Raw genomic sequence first — 16,176 nt, forward strand, 5'->3', positions numbered from 1 at the left:
CGTGTCATCCTGTCCCTTCTTCTTATCAGTGTTTTCCAAATATTCCTTTCCTCACTGAATCTGTGGAGAACCTCCTCATTCCTTACATTATCAGTACACCTAATTTTCAACATTATTCTGTAGCATCACATTTCAAATGCTTCAGTTCTCTTCTGATCCAATTTTCCCTCAGTCCATGTTCCACTACCATACAGTTTTGTGCTCCAAATACACATTCTCAGGAACTTCCTCACCAAACTAATCCATATTCTGAATTTGTAGACTGTCCATTCCAATCAACATATCCTATAATTATTCATTTTTACTGAAGATAGCAAATGTCATCAACAAATCTTATCATTGATATCCTTCCACCTCAGGTTTTAATTTAACTCTTCTCAAACAGAGGATTTGCTGTTACTAGCTGAAGTTTATCGCAGAACTCAATTACTCTTTCTCCTCTTTCATTACTTCTGCCAAGCCCATATTCTCCCATAATACTTCCTTCTACTCCTTCCCCTATAACCGAATTTCACTCCCCCATAACTTTTAGATTTTCATCTCCCTTTATGTACTGTATTCCCATTTCAGTATCCTCATATACTTTCTCTGTCTCTTCATCTTCAGTAAGTGATTTTGGCTTAGTGTAACTGATATGTTGTTGTTGGTGTTGATTTAGAGTCGATTCTCATAAGAACAACCATATCATTAAACTATTCACAGTAATTCACTCTCTGCCCTACCTTCTTATTATAATGAACCCTACTTGTGTTTTACCATTTTCTGCTGTTATTGACATTACCCTATACTCGTCTGCGCAGAAATCCTTGTCTTATTTTCATTTTAAGTCATTGCCCCCACTATATCTAGATTGAGCCTTAGCATTTCCCTTCTCAGATTTTCCAGTTTCCCTGTCATGTTAAAACTTTTGACATTCTGTAACCCAGCTTGTAGAATGTTACCCTTATATTGATTATTCAATCTTTTTTCCTCATGTTCATCTCCCCCGTGGCAGTCTCCTCCTGGAGATCCAAATGGGGGACTAGTCTGGAATCTTTTGCCAGTTGAGAGGTCATCATAACACTTTTTCAGTTACAGGCTACATGCCCTGCGGATATGCAGTATGTGTCTTTAATGCAGTGGTTTCCATTGTGTTCCGCATCCTTGTGTCGTTGATCATTGCTGATTTGTCCTCCTATTAGGGGCAGTTTCCCACACCTAGGTCAAGACAGTGCCCTGGACACTCCTTCCACCCTCTTTGACAAGGCCATTGGCAGAATGAGGATGACTTCTTATGCTGGAAGTTTTTTGCAACATTGATGATGGGTTTTATACAAAGTGTAAGCAGTGGTGGGGTTCGAACCCTGGACTAAGGACATTTTGATTACTATTCAAAGATGCTACCCCTAGTCAAATGGTTCAAATGGCTCTGAGCACTATGGGACTCAACTGCTGTGGTCATCAGTCCCCTAGAACTTAGAACTACTTAAACCTAACTAACCTAAGGACATCACACACATCCATGCCCGAGGCAGGATTCGAACCTGCGACCGTAGCAGCAGCGCGGCTCCGGACTGGAGCGCCTAGAAGCGCACGGCCACCGTACCCCTAGTCATTAAGTCAGCACACTAAGAAATGCTTCTGAGAAAAGAACATGCTGAACTAAATTTCTTAATTATTTTATGTGTGTACTGACCTCATTTCAACTTGTCATCCATCTAACCCCCAAGGAAGTTCATTTCATTTAGTGTGTTACTTTTAGTGTCTAGCTTCAGTGTTTGAAACTGTATTATGTGATGCATAATATGAGTCTTAGTCTTCTTAAAATTTGAGCTGTTAACTGTGAACCACATCATCAGCAAACATTTCAATTTTTGAACCACTCTTTCAAGTGATTCAAGAGTAATTCATGTACTCTAGATTAAGAACAAGAGTGTGCCCAATGCTGATCTTTGTGGGAGCCCACACATTATGTTGCCCCATTCTAAGGTTACTTCCAGACCTGTACAGTCTTGTCAGTGAGACACTCTGCTCTCTGTTATGAAGGAAAGACTCCATCCATGCAAGATGAATGCCATTAATCCCATAATACTTCAGTTTGCTAAATTTTTTATTAAAGGCTGAATAGATAATTTTTAATGTTTAGCTCTGCCAGCATTTCATTTGTGGGTCTTGTCTTGCTTTCTATGTGGAAAATCTCTTACAAATCTGAATGGCATTTAGCAAGTTCTGCTTAGTTAAAAAGTAAGTATTCTACTGTACGTATCTTTGTCAAACACTTTTGAGAAGACTGGATGGAGATGATTAGCCAAAACATTATGACTGCCTGCTTCACAGTCCAACAATGTATTCCTTTGGAACAAAATACAGCAGAGATTACGTGTGGCACAGATTCAACAAGTGCTTGGTAGTTATAAAGAGTTAAGTGGAACCAGATGTCTACACACTGGTCACATCATGCAATTCCCATGAATTATGGCCCAGTGGTTTGTGGGTGCTGACGTCGGGCCCAACAGTGCCTCAGATGTGTTCCATTGGGTTCAGATCAGATCAAATTGGCGATCAAGACACCAATATAAGTTCATCAAACAACTGTACCATGATTCTGTCCTCATGACATGAACAGATATCCTACTGGGAGATGCCATCGCCATAAGATGATCTCAAGCATAAAGGGGTGCAGGCGATCTTCAGTAATTTTTGAGCAGTCCACAGCTGTCATGGTGCCTTTGATTACTATCACATGCCCTATGGAAGCCCAGGTGAATATCCCCATAAGATAATGCTATTCTCACCAGCTGATTGCTTGGACTACGGTGTATCCAGACTTGGCAGTTGATCTGGCGTATCAAGAAACATGATTTATGTGACCAGATGACATGTTTTCATCAATCCACAGTCCAATTTCAATGATCCCATACCCACTGCAATTGTAATGCACAATATTAGTGGGTCAATGTGGTAACACACAGGGGTTGTCTGTTGCAGAGCTCCATGTTCAACAATATGCGCTAAATGGAGTGTTTCAAAAACACTTGTGCCTGCACTTGCATTGTACTCTGTCATCAGATCTGCCACAGATGACTGCCTGTCGTGCTTTATAGAGCAGGCAAGCCTGTGTCCTCCATGTTCTGTGACGATGTGTAAATGTCCAACACCTTGTCACCTCCTCCTTGTTTTACCATCCTTCAAGCACTTTTTGTAGATGCTCATGACAATAGCACGCAATCAGCTGACTAGCTTTGCTATTTCTGAGTCGTGCTTGGGTAGCTCAGATGGTAGAGCACTTGCCCGCAAAAGGCGTGGCATGGACTCTACTACTGTCTGAAGTAGTGCTGAAGAGAACTGACACCATGAATCCTTCACGGCTGTCCATAATCCGTTAGAGTATGGGGGCAAGCAGATCTCATCTGAACAGCACATTGCAAGGCATCCCAAATATGCTCAGTCATGTTCATGTCTGGGGAGTTTGGTGGCCAGCGGAAGTGTTTAAACTCAGAAGAGTGTTCCTGGTGTCACTCTCTAGCAATTCTGGATGTGTGGGGTGTCACATTGTCCTGCTGAAATTGCCCAACTCCATCGGAATGATGGATGGGTGCAGGTGATCAGACAAGATGCTTACGTACATGTCACCTGTCACAGTCATATCTAGACGTGTCATAGGTCCTATATCATTCCAGCTACACATGCCCCACACTGTTATAGAGCCTCCACCAGCTTGAACAGTCCCTTACTAACATGCGGGGTCCATAGATTCATGAGGTTGTCTCCAACCCGTATACGCCCATCTGCTTGATACAATTTGAAGCAAGACTCGTGCGACCAGGCAACATGTTTTCAGTCATCATCAGTCCAATATCAGTGTTGATGGGCCCAGGCGAGGTGTAAAGTTTTGTGCTATGCAGTCATAAAGGGTACAAGTAGGCCTTCAACTCCAAAAGCCCATATCAATGATGTTTCATTGAATGGGTTGCACACTGACACTTGTAGATGGACCAGCATTGAAATGGGCAGCAATCTGCGGAAAGGTTGCATTTCATTCACGTTGAACAATTCTCTTCAGTAGTCATTGGTCCCATTCTTCCAGGATCTTTTTCTGGCCCCAGTGATGTCAGACATTTGATGTTTTACCAAATTCCTGATATTCGCGGTACATTTGTGAAATGATCGTACGAGAAAATTCCTACTTCATTACTACCTCGGAGATGCTGTGTCCCATCTCTCATTCGGCGACTATAACACCATGTTTATACTCACTTAAATCTTGATAACCTGCCATTGTAGCAGCAGTAAGCAATCTTTCAACTGCAGCAGACATTTGTTGTCTTATATAGGCTTCTGTAAAGTTTGGAAGGTAGGAGACGAGGTACTGGCAGAAGTAAAGTTGTGAGGAAGGGGTGTGAGTTGTGCTTGGGTAGCGCAGTTGGTAGAGCACTTGCCCGTGAAAGGCAAAGGTCCCGAGTTTGAGTCTCGGTCCGGCACACAGTTTTAATCTGCCAGGAAGTTTCATGTTTAGCAAAGATTATGTTAATGACTTTGGTGAGAGCACTTTATTTTATCTTAAGTGTTGATGGTTTGCTGAGGTATGTACGAAAACTTCCTCAGTCTGTATTGACATTGCCTTTAGTGACCATGCAAGACTTAGTACAAGGAAAACAACATCATTAAGTTTTGGATGTATACTGTGAAGTACACTTCACTGAAGACCGTTGACCACAAGTTCCTGATATCAGACCACTACTGTATGGAATGTTTTATAAGACTACTTTCAGTGATGACCTGAGTTCTGATTGCATTTACTTAAGATGTTGAATCCTAGGATAACGAAGTTCAGCAATAATACAGTTGAATATACTGTCACCACCTGCTGTAACAGAGCAATATCAGAATCTGCTAGCAGTTATGTCTATTTGTGCCTCCAGTTTACCATCCATTCTATACAAATCTTGAAGCACAAATCAAAAATCATCTGTTTCCAAATCATATAAGAGATCACCAGCAAGTGGAGGGAGAAGCACACAATCTGCTGATGATGCTGTTTATTCTGATGGTACTGTATGGAATTCTGAATAGACGTTTCCCATAGTAAAAACAAATGGGAGTATTTGTTTTGCATATGTGCTTGCTGGAAGATCTATGTTTCTGTACGTAACATTGTTTATTCATTTGTCTTATCTACTCCATAATGTGTATAATGAATGAAAGATACATGTATAGATTATTGGAATACATGAAAATGGAACAAAATAGTGTATTACATTCTTGTGTGTCATTAAAACCTGACATTAATGAGAGTCAAAGGGATGTAAGTAACATCCTCAGAGAAAAGAAAGGGAGGGATGCGTAAGTGCTACTTAGATTACATCTGAGCACAACATTCTCAGTTTAATTCACTGACACGGTATGTATAGCTTAATAACCACTTCATATGATGGGTACCATAAACAATATAACAAAAGATATAGAATTTTAAATTTAATTCAAACTTGGAAGCTCATTTTCTCAGAAAAGTGATTTTGTCACTCACTTGCCTTTGCTTTTAACTGCCTCAGTTTTGTGATGTGCACGTTTTTAGTGTTGTCTAGCAGAAAAACTTAAGCAAATTCCTCACACCTTATTGTATTTCAATTCCCCATTTGCAGTGTGAAGAAGATGGCCAGAGAACATTTTTTTCTAGTAATAATTTTGTATTAAATTATATGTTCATTAACAAAAATTTTTTCACTTCCCTTTATGACAGATCTTATCTCACATTTATGATATTCTTTTAATTGGCAGTATTATTAATTTAGCATTATTTATCTGCTATAAAAGGTTTTCTGGTGTATAATTCTCAGGGGCAGTATTATTAATTCAGCATTATTTATCTGCTATAAAAGGTTTTCTGGTGTATAATTCTCAGGTGACAAACTATGTCTTAAGAGGTTTCTTAGGTCAGAGCCCCTATGTAGTGGCTTGGTTTCCTTCTTTGTATTTTTTGATGGAATTTGATAATTTGACTATCTTTTGCAACATTAAATGTCATCTAAAATAAAGGTGCTGAAATATGCTCATAACAATGCTCCTGGTTTGAGTTTCTTTAATTTTTTAATATTTTAACCAATAGGGGCTATGGTATGTTATTTTAAGATTTCTTCTAGTTTGAAAAAACTTTGTAATTCTGAACATACATACAGATTGACATGCTTGTTTATGTAATGTCTATCTGAGAGCAGTCAGTTTGCCAAGAAGCGCCTGACATTTAGGCTTTAATGTTTTGATATGTAGTGTTATTTTCTCACAATATTCAGTCTATACATTTTATAAATTAAAGTCCTCCACAGATTTTTTTGTCTATATGTGAAGGCTACTTGTCATATGGCCATAGATACTTAGTGCTACCTGTGTGTAGCCATGATTGGTCTCTCTTGTGAATACTAAATATTAACTAATTAGTACTGGCAATGGTAACTTCCATCCCCCAACCCCACCCCCCTAGCGCTCTCTCTCTCTCTCTCTCTCTCTCTCTCTCTCTCTCTCTCTCTCTCTCTCTCTCTCTCTCCCCCCCCCCCCCCCAATCGCTCTCTGGAATAGCACTAATGGATCAAATTCTGAAGACACAATTCCCAGCTACTTAGTTCAGATGACTTGCTGGTGTGGAAGGATTCAATGGCACAATGGAGGCAGTTATTGAAGTCATCAGCTTTGTAGTATGTAGAATATTGAGCAGTTGGATGGGCCGCTATACAGCTAGCCACATTTTCGGAATGGCCTTTCATTATTGCTGTTAGACAGCTAATTACTTGTCATATCGATATGGAAGGCTACAGGGTAATTGCACCACAGCTGATGCAAGATATGCCTACTTTCACACATGGCTGTGCCTCCTGTGCTCTGAATTTTTCTCAGCATTATCATAAATAATTCCTCAGGTCTAGATAACCAGAACATTCCTTAGTGTAAAGGTTTTTCCATATGCTTCATGCTTCTGAAGTAGGCTTGCATTGTCTGCTAATGTTGCTAGTGGGAGATAAAAGTTTAATTTAGGAAATCCAGAAACAGATTTTTGTGTCATTTGTTTTCTGTGGCACCAACAAACCCAGCGCCACTGTTAACCAGCCAAAAACCAGTACATCCAGTATCACCTAAGCCTCAAAAACAGTAATCACATCCTTCATCAAGGCTTCACCTATTTCTCACTGGGATCTGATGTGCGGGATATCCTTCCCAAAATCTTAATCCTATGCCATTTCCCAAAGTCATCCACCCATTTTTCCATCCCTATGAAATCTATTTTGACAATCAAGCACCTCACTGGTTATTCCAAAGTGGGTAACAGTTGTCAGACCTGTCCCAATCACTGCAATGCAGTTAGAGATGCAGTCCTCCCGATAAGAGGTGGGATCACATGTGGAAGCAGCCACTTTATATGCAACCCATGGTGTTCTGTGCAACATTCTAGGTGCTGTATTTGTACTTTCCCAATATATTAACCACTTAAGTAGGTCTCGGTCATAATGCTGGATGATGTAATAGTAGTTGCAAATTTCTTTGAGGCACCACTTCAGCTGTGTATGTGATTGTAGGGTCCCCACAGTTTTCATTAGCACATGATGATGGGAAGACACTGACTCATACAAATATTATGCATTTACTGCATCATCTGGAGTTATTCCCAAGAACCACTTAAGTAATTAACCAGGTTTTTGTGTACTTTAAGGAGCGCTGCAGAACTGTTACGGGAAACTTTATCACTCAATTGCTGAAAATCATGCATAACACAACATCAGTGACTTCAGCAGCTGCTTAAGTAACCCTACCATTTGGCTCATCCCCTTTCTCCACCATTAGCTCCTTTGAACTCCAGAAGCAGGAACTTTCAGTCCAACACATCCTTCATTTTCACAGTCCCTTCTGACCTAAACCTGTGCTAGTCTGCGTCATAGGGTGCTCTCTTCTCAATCTCTTGTTCTCATCATTTCCTCTCCTGTCAATGTAAACCCTATTACTCCCACACCCATACACTGTGGTCCACTGAACCCTGTAATTGCCCCCCCCCCCCCCCCTCTACCCACAGATACCATCTATCTTTTTCTGCCTCTATCTCTACCTCTCTCCACACCTCATTCTCGCCTCCTCCTGCCTCATGGACCGACGTATCAGTTTTGTGATTTTTTATTTATTTATTTATTTTTTCTCCCCAGACCAGATTTACTCCCTAGATAGTGGATACACAATTTTTTAAGCACAGTATGAGTAGACATGTTTACATAAATGCGCACACTTTTCGTCTCTCAGCACATTTGTATGAGTTCAAAAGTATGTATGTGTATGTAAATATGTCTGTTCATGCCATGCTTAAAAACTACATAACCACTAGTAGAAAAAGACCAGTACCAACATAAATTTAAAAAAGAAAAGAAAAGAAAAGAAAAAAGAAAAAGAAAAAAAAGGACTGAGATTGACCAGGCAGCCTGAAGATGAGCTCCAAGGCTTGAAATGCATGTATTGAAATAAAAATCATGATTTGTGACTGAAGGCAGTTTCTTTCTGTTTTACAAAAGCAACACTGACAGCAATACACAAATTAAAATAATATTAATAATGTTTTCTAATTTGGATGATTAAATTATACGTCATTTGATTGTAACTGATTGGTTCCAAAATTTTGCCATTTTCTAACAATTGTATGTTGTTTGCAGGCATCCAGTCTTCAAGATACATTATCTGATGGCTATTCTTGTGTACTTAAAATCATTATCCCTAATGTTCCATGGGATAAATTATCACTTCATACAGACAAAAGGTGAACATATTGCAGCTTGGGCAATACTATACTACATTGCTCATTTGTAAGTAAGACTGTAAAATATAGTTTTATTTTGTTTAATAGAAACTGGACCACACGCACGCGCACACACACACACACACACACACACACACACAAGTGATGTATAAGTCTCATTTTTGTTGTTCTCATTGTCATTACATTTTTCCATGTGATCGTCGTACCTTTTTCCTCCAGTTGCCAAATCCAAAATTTTGTGATTCTTCATTTTCAATTATTTCTGTTGGCTGTGTTCTGAATGCAAATAGAGGCTTCCATTCTGTTTCATCTGCGAGACAGCTGAATGCTAATCGAGTCTGAATGGTTCTGCTGCAAAGAGAAGAGTGAATTAGGATTTAAGTGCCCTGTTGATGTTGTGTCTTCAGGGGTGGAATACAAACAGAAATACATCTACATATGTACTTCACTAACCACTGTAGGGCTCATAGCAGAGGGTACCACATACCACTAATCATCATTTCCTTTCCTAGCCAGCTTGCAAACAGTGTGAGAGAAAAATGATTTTCTACCGGCCTCTGTATAAGGCTTAATTTCTAACATCTTATCTTTGTGGATTTAAGGTGAAGTGTGTATTGGCAGCAGTAGAATTGATCAACGGTTGACCTCAAATCTCTAATTCAGCAGCTTATGAGTAATACATATGCTGCACACAGATAAATGTTTGATAATGTGATTCTGTTCTCATGCAAAGATGGCAAAAAATGAGGATCACTTTGATTTCCTGAAATGTACTAACACTAGTACATCCAAAGCTTCTGTGTACTGTTGACTTGTGCGTGCTAGGACAGCGGATGTAATTTTGGTGAAGAGACTGTTTATGTCTTGCAGTTTCCTGAGTTATGTAAGCATGTGAGAACTCACAAGGGGAATCTGCCACGGGTTGATCCATGATACAATCAAAACTTAGTGGAGTGAAAAAAAGATGAAAATAAGGGGAAGATGTTTTGGCTTAGGTGCCAACACGCAAATAGCTTCCAAGAAAATGATGGTCAAAGTTTCATCATGACTTCATCAGGCTACTCACATAGCATAAATCCAAGTGCGCTGGTAGCGCAGTGGCTAAGAACACAGTTCCAAAATTTTGTGCCCTGTTTTCAAATTCCATCTTATGTTTTTTTTTTTCCTTTTGTTGTTTCAGAAGGACGTGACATCAATATTTTTTACTACCTGATACTCATGGCTGTGCTCACATGTCTGTAGTTTTGTTGTGACAAGTTATTGTGAGTAACTAAGCTGTTGTACATGCAGGAGTGTCAGCTGCCCTGTTTATCTAACTATTCTGGTAAGCATAGTTAATGAAGGGTGTGACAACCCCCCCTCCCCACTCCGTGTCCAAAAGCACGATGCAGTGGCATGCACAACATTACTGCCAAGTGGTGTGAGCAGAGGTGTGTGGGCTGAGTTCGCATACTGATGTAACAAAAGATGTTCCCCCCCCTATTTCACACTCTTAGGGATAATTTTTTTCCCCTCTAAAGTAGCCTATGATCTTCCTCAGTGCTCAAGCTATCTCCATACCAAATTTAATTGAAATCACTTCAGCAGCTTGGTCTTGAAAATTTAACAGAGTGAGTTACTGCTACATTTAATAATATTGCTGTGGAAGTACGGATTAAATATGTTGAGGATTGTATGAGCATTGTATTCATTATGTTGAATCATATTATGTAGAACATATCAGTCAATAAAAGCATTTCACAAGTATGATTTAGTCATTTCATAAGCTACGCTGAAGTTCCTTGTAAAAACTCCGTGAAGATTCTTCTAGTAGTTTTGGAAATTAACATGTTGAATCACACAGGCATGACAGTTTTATTATTAGTATATTGTTTATGACATTGTGATATACGATGGAATTAATGGCTAAAAAAAATGAGATTTCAAATCTTATTGAAAAAAATTATAATCACAACTGATATGTATGAACACCTTCCAGAAAACTACTACCAACAATTTTAATCTGTCTCCAAGAAATAAGTGACAAATTTGGTCCTCAAGACGTAAGCTAATGAAGGCAGCCGCACCACCTGGAAAGTTCTCAAAAGAAACCTATCATCAATTTCCGGAGAAAGTTTTTTGACCTTACATAAACATGGAAGCGTTTCTGTACATTGTTGACTTGTGAGATGGGCAAAAATATCCCTATGTATATGATGGGCTGGTCGATGAACTCAGAGTATCAACATGTTCATTAAAAGTAATTCCACCAAAGTGTACGCTGCTATGTAAACCCTGCAATGTATACTCTTACTGACAGGTGAAGAAATACATTCACCAGTTACAGATGTGCCCTACTCTCATAGCACAGCAAAGGGAAATCTCAAGTAGAAGCAATGCAGTTAAAATACACACCTTGATACATAATCAGTTGCAGCCTCCAGCCTTTGAGAAAATGTCTTGATATTCAGGGTTTACTGCAAGATTATTGCCAGTTTGCAATGCAGTTAAAATACACACCTTGATACATAATCAGTTGCAGCCTCCAGTCTTTGAGAAAATGTCTTGATATTCAGGGTTTACTGCAAGATTATTGCCAGTTTGCTGGGTTGTTTCCCAAATGATACACACACACACACACACAAAAATGTGACTGTAATATAGTGCTATATGGGCCTTCATACGTTGCTCATGGTACACCAAATTTTTAAGCTTTGAATGTTTTTATAAATTCACTGGTTCTCTTAAAGCATAAAAGTAAAATACAAAGCAAAAATTGAAATACTAGATTTTTTTGTTTTTAATTTTCAGTTACAGTTAATTATATAAGATTTTTGTTGAAACAATCTATTTTTAATAAATAATGCATATTTCATTTGCCAAAAATTCCATTTTATTTTACAATATTACAAAAAATATTGATGTGGCATAAGTTACTTCCAATACAGCAAAAGAACAACAAAACGGAAGACTGGATCTGAGCATGCTGCGCGAAATTTCGAAACTGTGTTGTTAGCTTCTGTACTGCTACTCACTTGGTTTTATGATGTGCAAGTTGACTGACTAAGCCCTGTCAAAAGGTAGATATCATTTTCTGAAAAACTGTTGAGCACCTAAGACTAAATAAGTGTCCCTTGGTTTTCACCCTTCATTCACCCATGTCAAGTTTTAACTGCGTCAGAGAGGAGCCTGTGGTGAGTTACCTTGTTGAAAACTTAATGTTATAAAAATGATACTACAGTTTGATGTGTCTTGTCATAACAACATCATTTTTCATTTGCTGATTGTATTTGCTATTGTCTTAATAAACATTTTCACTTACTACATTTTATAGAAAAGCATGTGAGTGAAGCTAAAATATTTCAGTAGTCCATAACTTATCACACTGTATTATAAATTGTAACTTCATTTGATGTTGTCAATTACTGTAATGGCCTAAAGACAATAAAATCTTTATTATTATTATTATTATTATTATGAGTACTTATGTATAGAAGATAAAATTTAAATACCTCCCTTCATATAATTGATGCATTTTCATAACAACTTCTGATATCATCACACATTCTGTTAAGATGTCATTTATGAGTATTATTTCTCATTTTCTTGACTTACTGTGGCTTGAATTTTTTGTTTGGAAAGCGTGAAAGTTATTATCTGGTGTTGCTACAAACAAAGAATTGTTGAAACAAATGATTAACTCAATAGTGCGGCAATGCTCAATCACATCAGATGTAACCAGAATCAGAGTATCACATGGAAACGGATTATGTTTATGTTTTTAATGTCATAAACACTTGCATGATTAAACATCATTGTTATAACCATGAAGATGGAAAGTAAAACTAAGGACTCGTGTTGAAGTCAATTATATAATTTAATGTGTAATATTCTCATGATCTTTTTCAGAACTTTCTAGGTATTAATTAAATGATTTTTCTGTTTGCAGACTGAAGGGTGCAGTTTTGTTCATAACAATTGTTCTTGTTGGAACAGGGTGGACATTTATCAAACATATTTTGTCAGAGAAGGACAAAAAAATATTCATGATTGTTATTCCTTTGCAGGTAAGGTACAAAGACATGAATATTTTGTTAATTGTTGTTTAAATAAGTTATCTGTTATTGGTAATGATTTCATCAATTGTGCTTGCAGGTCCTAGCAAATGTAGCTGAGATAATTATTGATGAATCAGAAGAAGGAGCAGTAGAACATAGAATATGGAGAGTTGTGTTTATACTTGATCTCCTTTGCTGTGGGGCAATTCTGTTTCCAGTCGTATGGTGTGTTAGCTATTAATTGAGTATACGGAATGTTTTCTTTAGTAATGTGAAATCAGTATCCTTGTGTAAGGAATATTTACTGATACCATGTTTAATTCTTTCCAGGTCTATTAGGCACCTACAGGAAGCATCTCATACTGATGGAAAGGCAGCAATAAATTTGCGCAAATTGAAGCTTTTTCGTCATTTTTATATAATGATTGTGTGCTATATTTACTTCACCAGGGTTATTGTGTATTTATTGAAGGTTTGTTGAAGTTTTTAATGTTTATGAAGCAATTTTATGGGTGTTCTGCATATTTCTACAGCCAAATTTGTTGATAATTTACAGATGAGTCATGTTGCGCAATCACCTGGTGGTTTTAATGAATGGCACTGGGCATTAAAATTGGAGCATTTTCTAAACTATGGCTGAGGTGGTGATTTACATATACCTTAACTTTTAATGACAATAATCCTAGTAAAATAACAGGTTAGCTAACAAAGAGCTCATGGTCTACTTTGACACAGTTACAAACAACATTTGCTAAGAACAGATGCCAAAATAAAAATAATGTTCTTAAGAAAACTCAATGGCACATCATGGAGATCCTCTGCATCAAACTCTGTACTTTAGCTCTGGGATTGGTTTACCATATTGTGGACTATTGCTCCCCACCTCTGATGAATAGTACTCACACAAGACTTGTTGACATACAGCTCAGTCATACTATTTGTCTTATCATTGGTACAATCAGAACATCACTTACATTCTGGCAACCCATACTTAGCCACGTACCATCTCCTTCACTGTGAGAGGAAAGTGCACTTGTACGAAGTACAGAAAACTACAGAAAAATCCTCACCTCCCTGTTCATGAAGATATTTCCAACATCAGTAAAGGAAACTGCAAGGATATTAGTTCACAAAGGCGTTAATACTAATGACTGCTGGGGGGACACATGGCAGATTAATACTACGAAATAATAACTTAAGATACTGTGCATATCGACCGAACCATCTGGCTTTGAATTTCCATGCAAGATCTGGTCAGTTCTTGACCAAATAAGAACTAACACTGGCACATGTGCCAATTCTGTGCATAAATGAAAGAAAATAGCTTCTCAAAGTTGTGAGTGTGGTGCCTGAAAGCAGACTACACTATAATGTAAATGGACAGATAAAAAAATCTACTCACCAAGCAGCAACGGGAGAACACACACAAAACCTTATTTATTTATTTATTTATTTATTTTACCTATGATGTATTGAACAAAAGTGCATCACCACTCTATCGTTTTCCGGCGTAGTCTCAGTCACGTTCAACACACTTTCTACAACACTCAGGAAGTGCAAAAATTTATTGGTGGGGAATCTTACGGGGAGTAGGATTGGTGAGTATAGTGGATGTGTAAGAGTAGCAGAGTGAAGATTAGTGATGGTGACAGCATTATGCAATATTGCAAAATGACACATGTAGTCAAATGTGTTTTCATCAGTTTGATCTGCCTGCAGGCTGAAGATGATTTTTCAACAAATCAAAATATGTGCAGCGATGATGGTATTTCCACTGGGTGTGCTGTGCTCCAGGATAATGCCTCTCATATCAACTGACAGTCACCATAATCTTCTCTGCAGATGGTTGTTTATAGATCATCTTGGACTTTGGAGATGCGGAATGGCACCAAGCCTCTCGTATCAAATGACAGTCAGCATAATCTTCTCTGCAGATGGCTATTCATAGATCTTCTTGGAATTTGCAGATAAGGAATGGTACCATTCCTTGTTTGCGTTCTTGGTTTTATGTTGATGGTAATGATTCCATGTTCTGTGGTGATTTTCATAAGGAAGCCATCCTCATCTGCTTCAAAGCAGTTTCTCCACAGGCATCAAAGCATCACTCTTTTGTTATGGAGTGACATGCCATAACACTTACATTGCAGACACTTAGCAAAACCTAAGCACTTATTTAACAGTCTTAAATGTTGGGCCATCACTAATGTTCAGATTTGTGGCTATTTTATCAACCATCACATGGTGATTGTCCATCACAGTGGCTGCAGCTGCTGCAGTAGACTCTGGTGTCACAGCACAGTAGTAGTAGTAGTAGTAGTAGTAGTAGTAGTAGCAGCAGCTTTAGTCATCCATAGATCTCTTTCACAAGGATATAGGACATGTCAAAATATTTACAAGATTAGACCAATTTAAAATAAGCTAATTAGTATAGACATATATTTACAGACTTCTAGTTAGAGACAATCATTAGATTTTACTCCTGGCATACAATGCTTTTTTTACAAATAACTTACTAAATAATGTAATACCACACTGTTCACTCATATCTCACTATTAGTCACTGCATACTACACACACATTGTTTCATAACACTTCACTCACTACATACTACACACACACATACACACACATTGGTGATCTCTGGGCCATTTTCTGTACCACAGCTTCCCATTTGCTATCCTGAAAAACTGAGTGAGCATCCCTCTGTAATGAGTGAGATGTTGAGCTCAGAAAGAGAAAGAGGTGTAAGTATTGTGCTATGCATAACTTGGGAGTAAGATTTCTAGAAAAGAAAAAAGAAGGAAAAAAACATAATTTGGAGGTGTTATGTGGAATGTTGGATGTTTTATAATCGTTATTATCATTTATTTGTATAACATTTTTTTTATCAAACCCCTACTCTGTTTTATATAAATAATTCTTCAAAGCATAAAATGTATTGCATAACAGGATCTTTTTAGCTACCTTTTTAAATAAGTGTATTTTTGCAATTTCTTTAATCTCTTTTGGTAATTTAATGTACAGTTTTATTCCTTGGTACAAAATGCTGTTTCGAGTTTTATGTTCATATTTTCTTGGTAAATGTAGGTTGAGTCTACTTCTTCTTGCATGGTCATGGACAGAGCTGTTTGTGCAGTAATTACCAATGTTATTTTTGATGTGTACAACTGACTGTTAAATGTATTCACATGGAGCAGTTAAAATCCCCACTGTTTTGAACAGATCTTTACAATGAGCTTGAGTAGTATTTTTGGTTATTATTCTAATGACTCTCTTCTGGAGTTTGAAAATTGTGTTCATATTTTGTGTGTTTGTTCCCCAGAAAAGAATGCCATAGCTAAGAATTGAGTGTACATATGAATAATATGTAACTAA

At 37.8% G+C, this 16,176-nt stretch overlaps 1 protein-coding gene across 1 annotated transcript in view; it reads left to right on the forward strand.

Moving 5' to 3' along the window:
- The window catches only part of LOC124795120 (protein GPR107), a 174,789-nt gene that overhangs the window by 107,013 nt on the left and 51,600 nt on the right, over positions 1–16,176 (forward strand). The window contains exons 8-11 of the mRNA XM_047258983.1: positions 8,661–8,810; positions 12,693–12,810; positions 12,899–13,026; positions 13,132–13,273. Of these exons, the coding sequence (XP_047114939.1) occupies positions 8,661–8,810; positions 12,693–12,810; positions 12,899–13,026; positions 13,132–13,273 (538 nt within the window). The remainder of the gene's footprint in view (positions 1–8,660; positions 8,811–12,692; positions 12,811–12,898; positions 13,027–13,131; positions 13,274–16,176) is intronic.

Source organism: Schistocerca piceifrons, chromosome 1, assembly GCF_021461385.2.
Source record: "Schistocerca piceifrons isolate TAMUIC-IGC-003096 chromosome 1, iqSchPice1.1, whole genome shotgun sequence".
Taxonomy (NCBI): Eukaryota; Metazoa; Arthropoda; class Insecta; order Orthoptera; family Acrididae; genus Schistocerca; species Schistocerca piceifrons.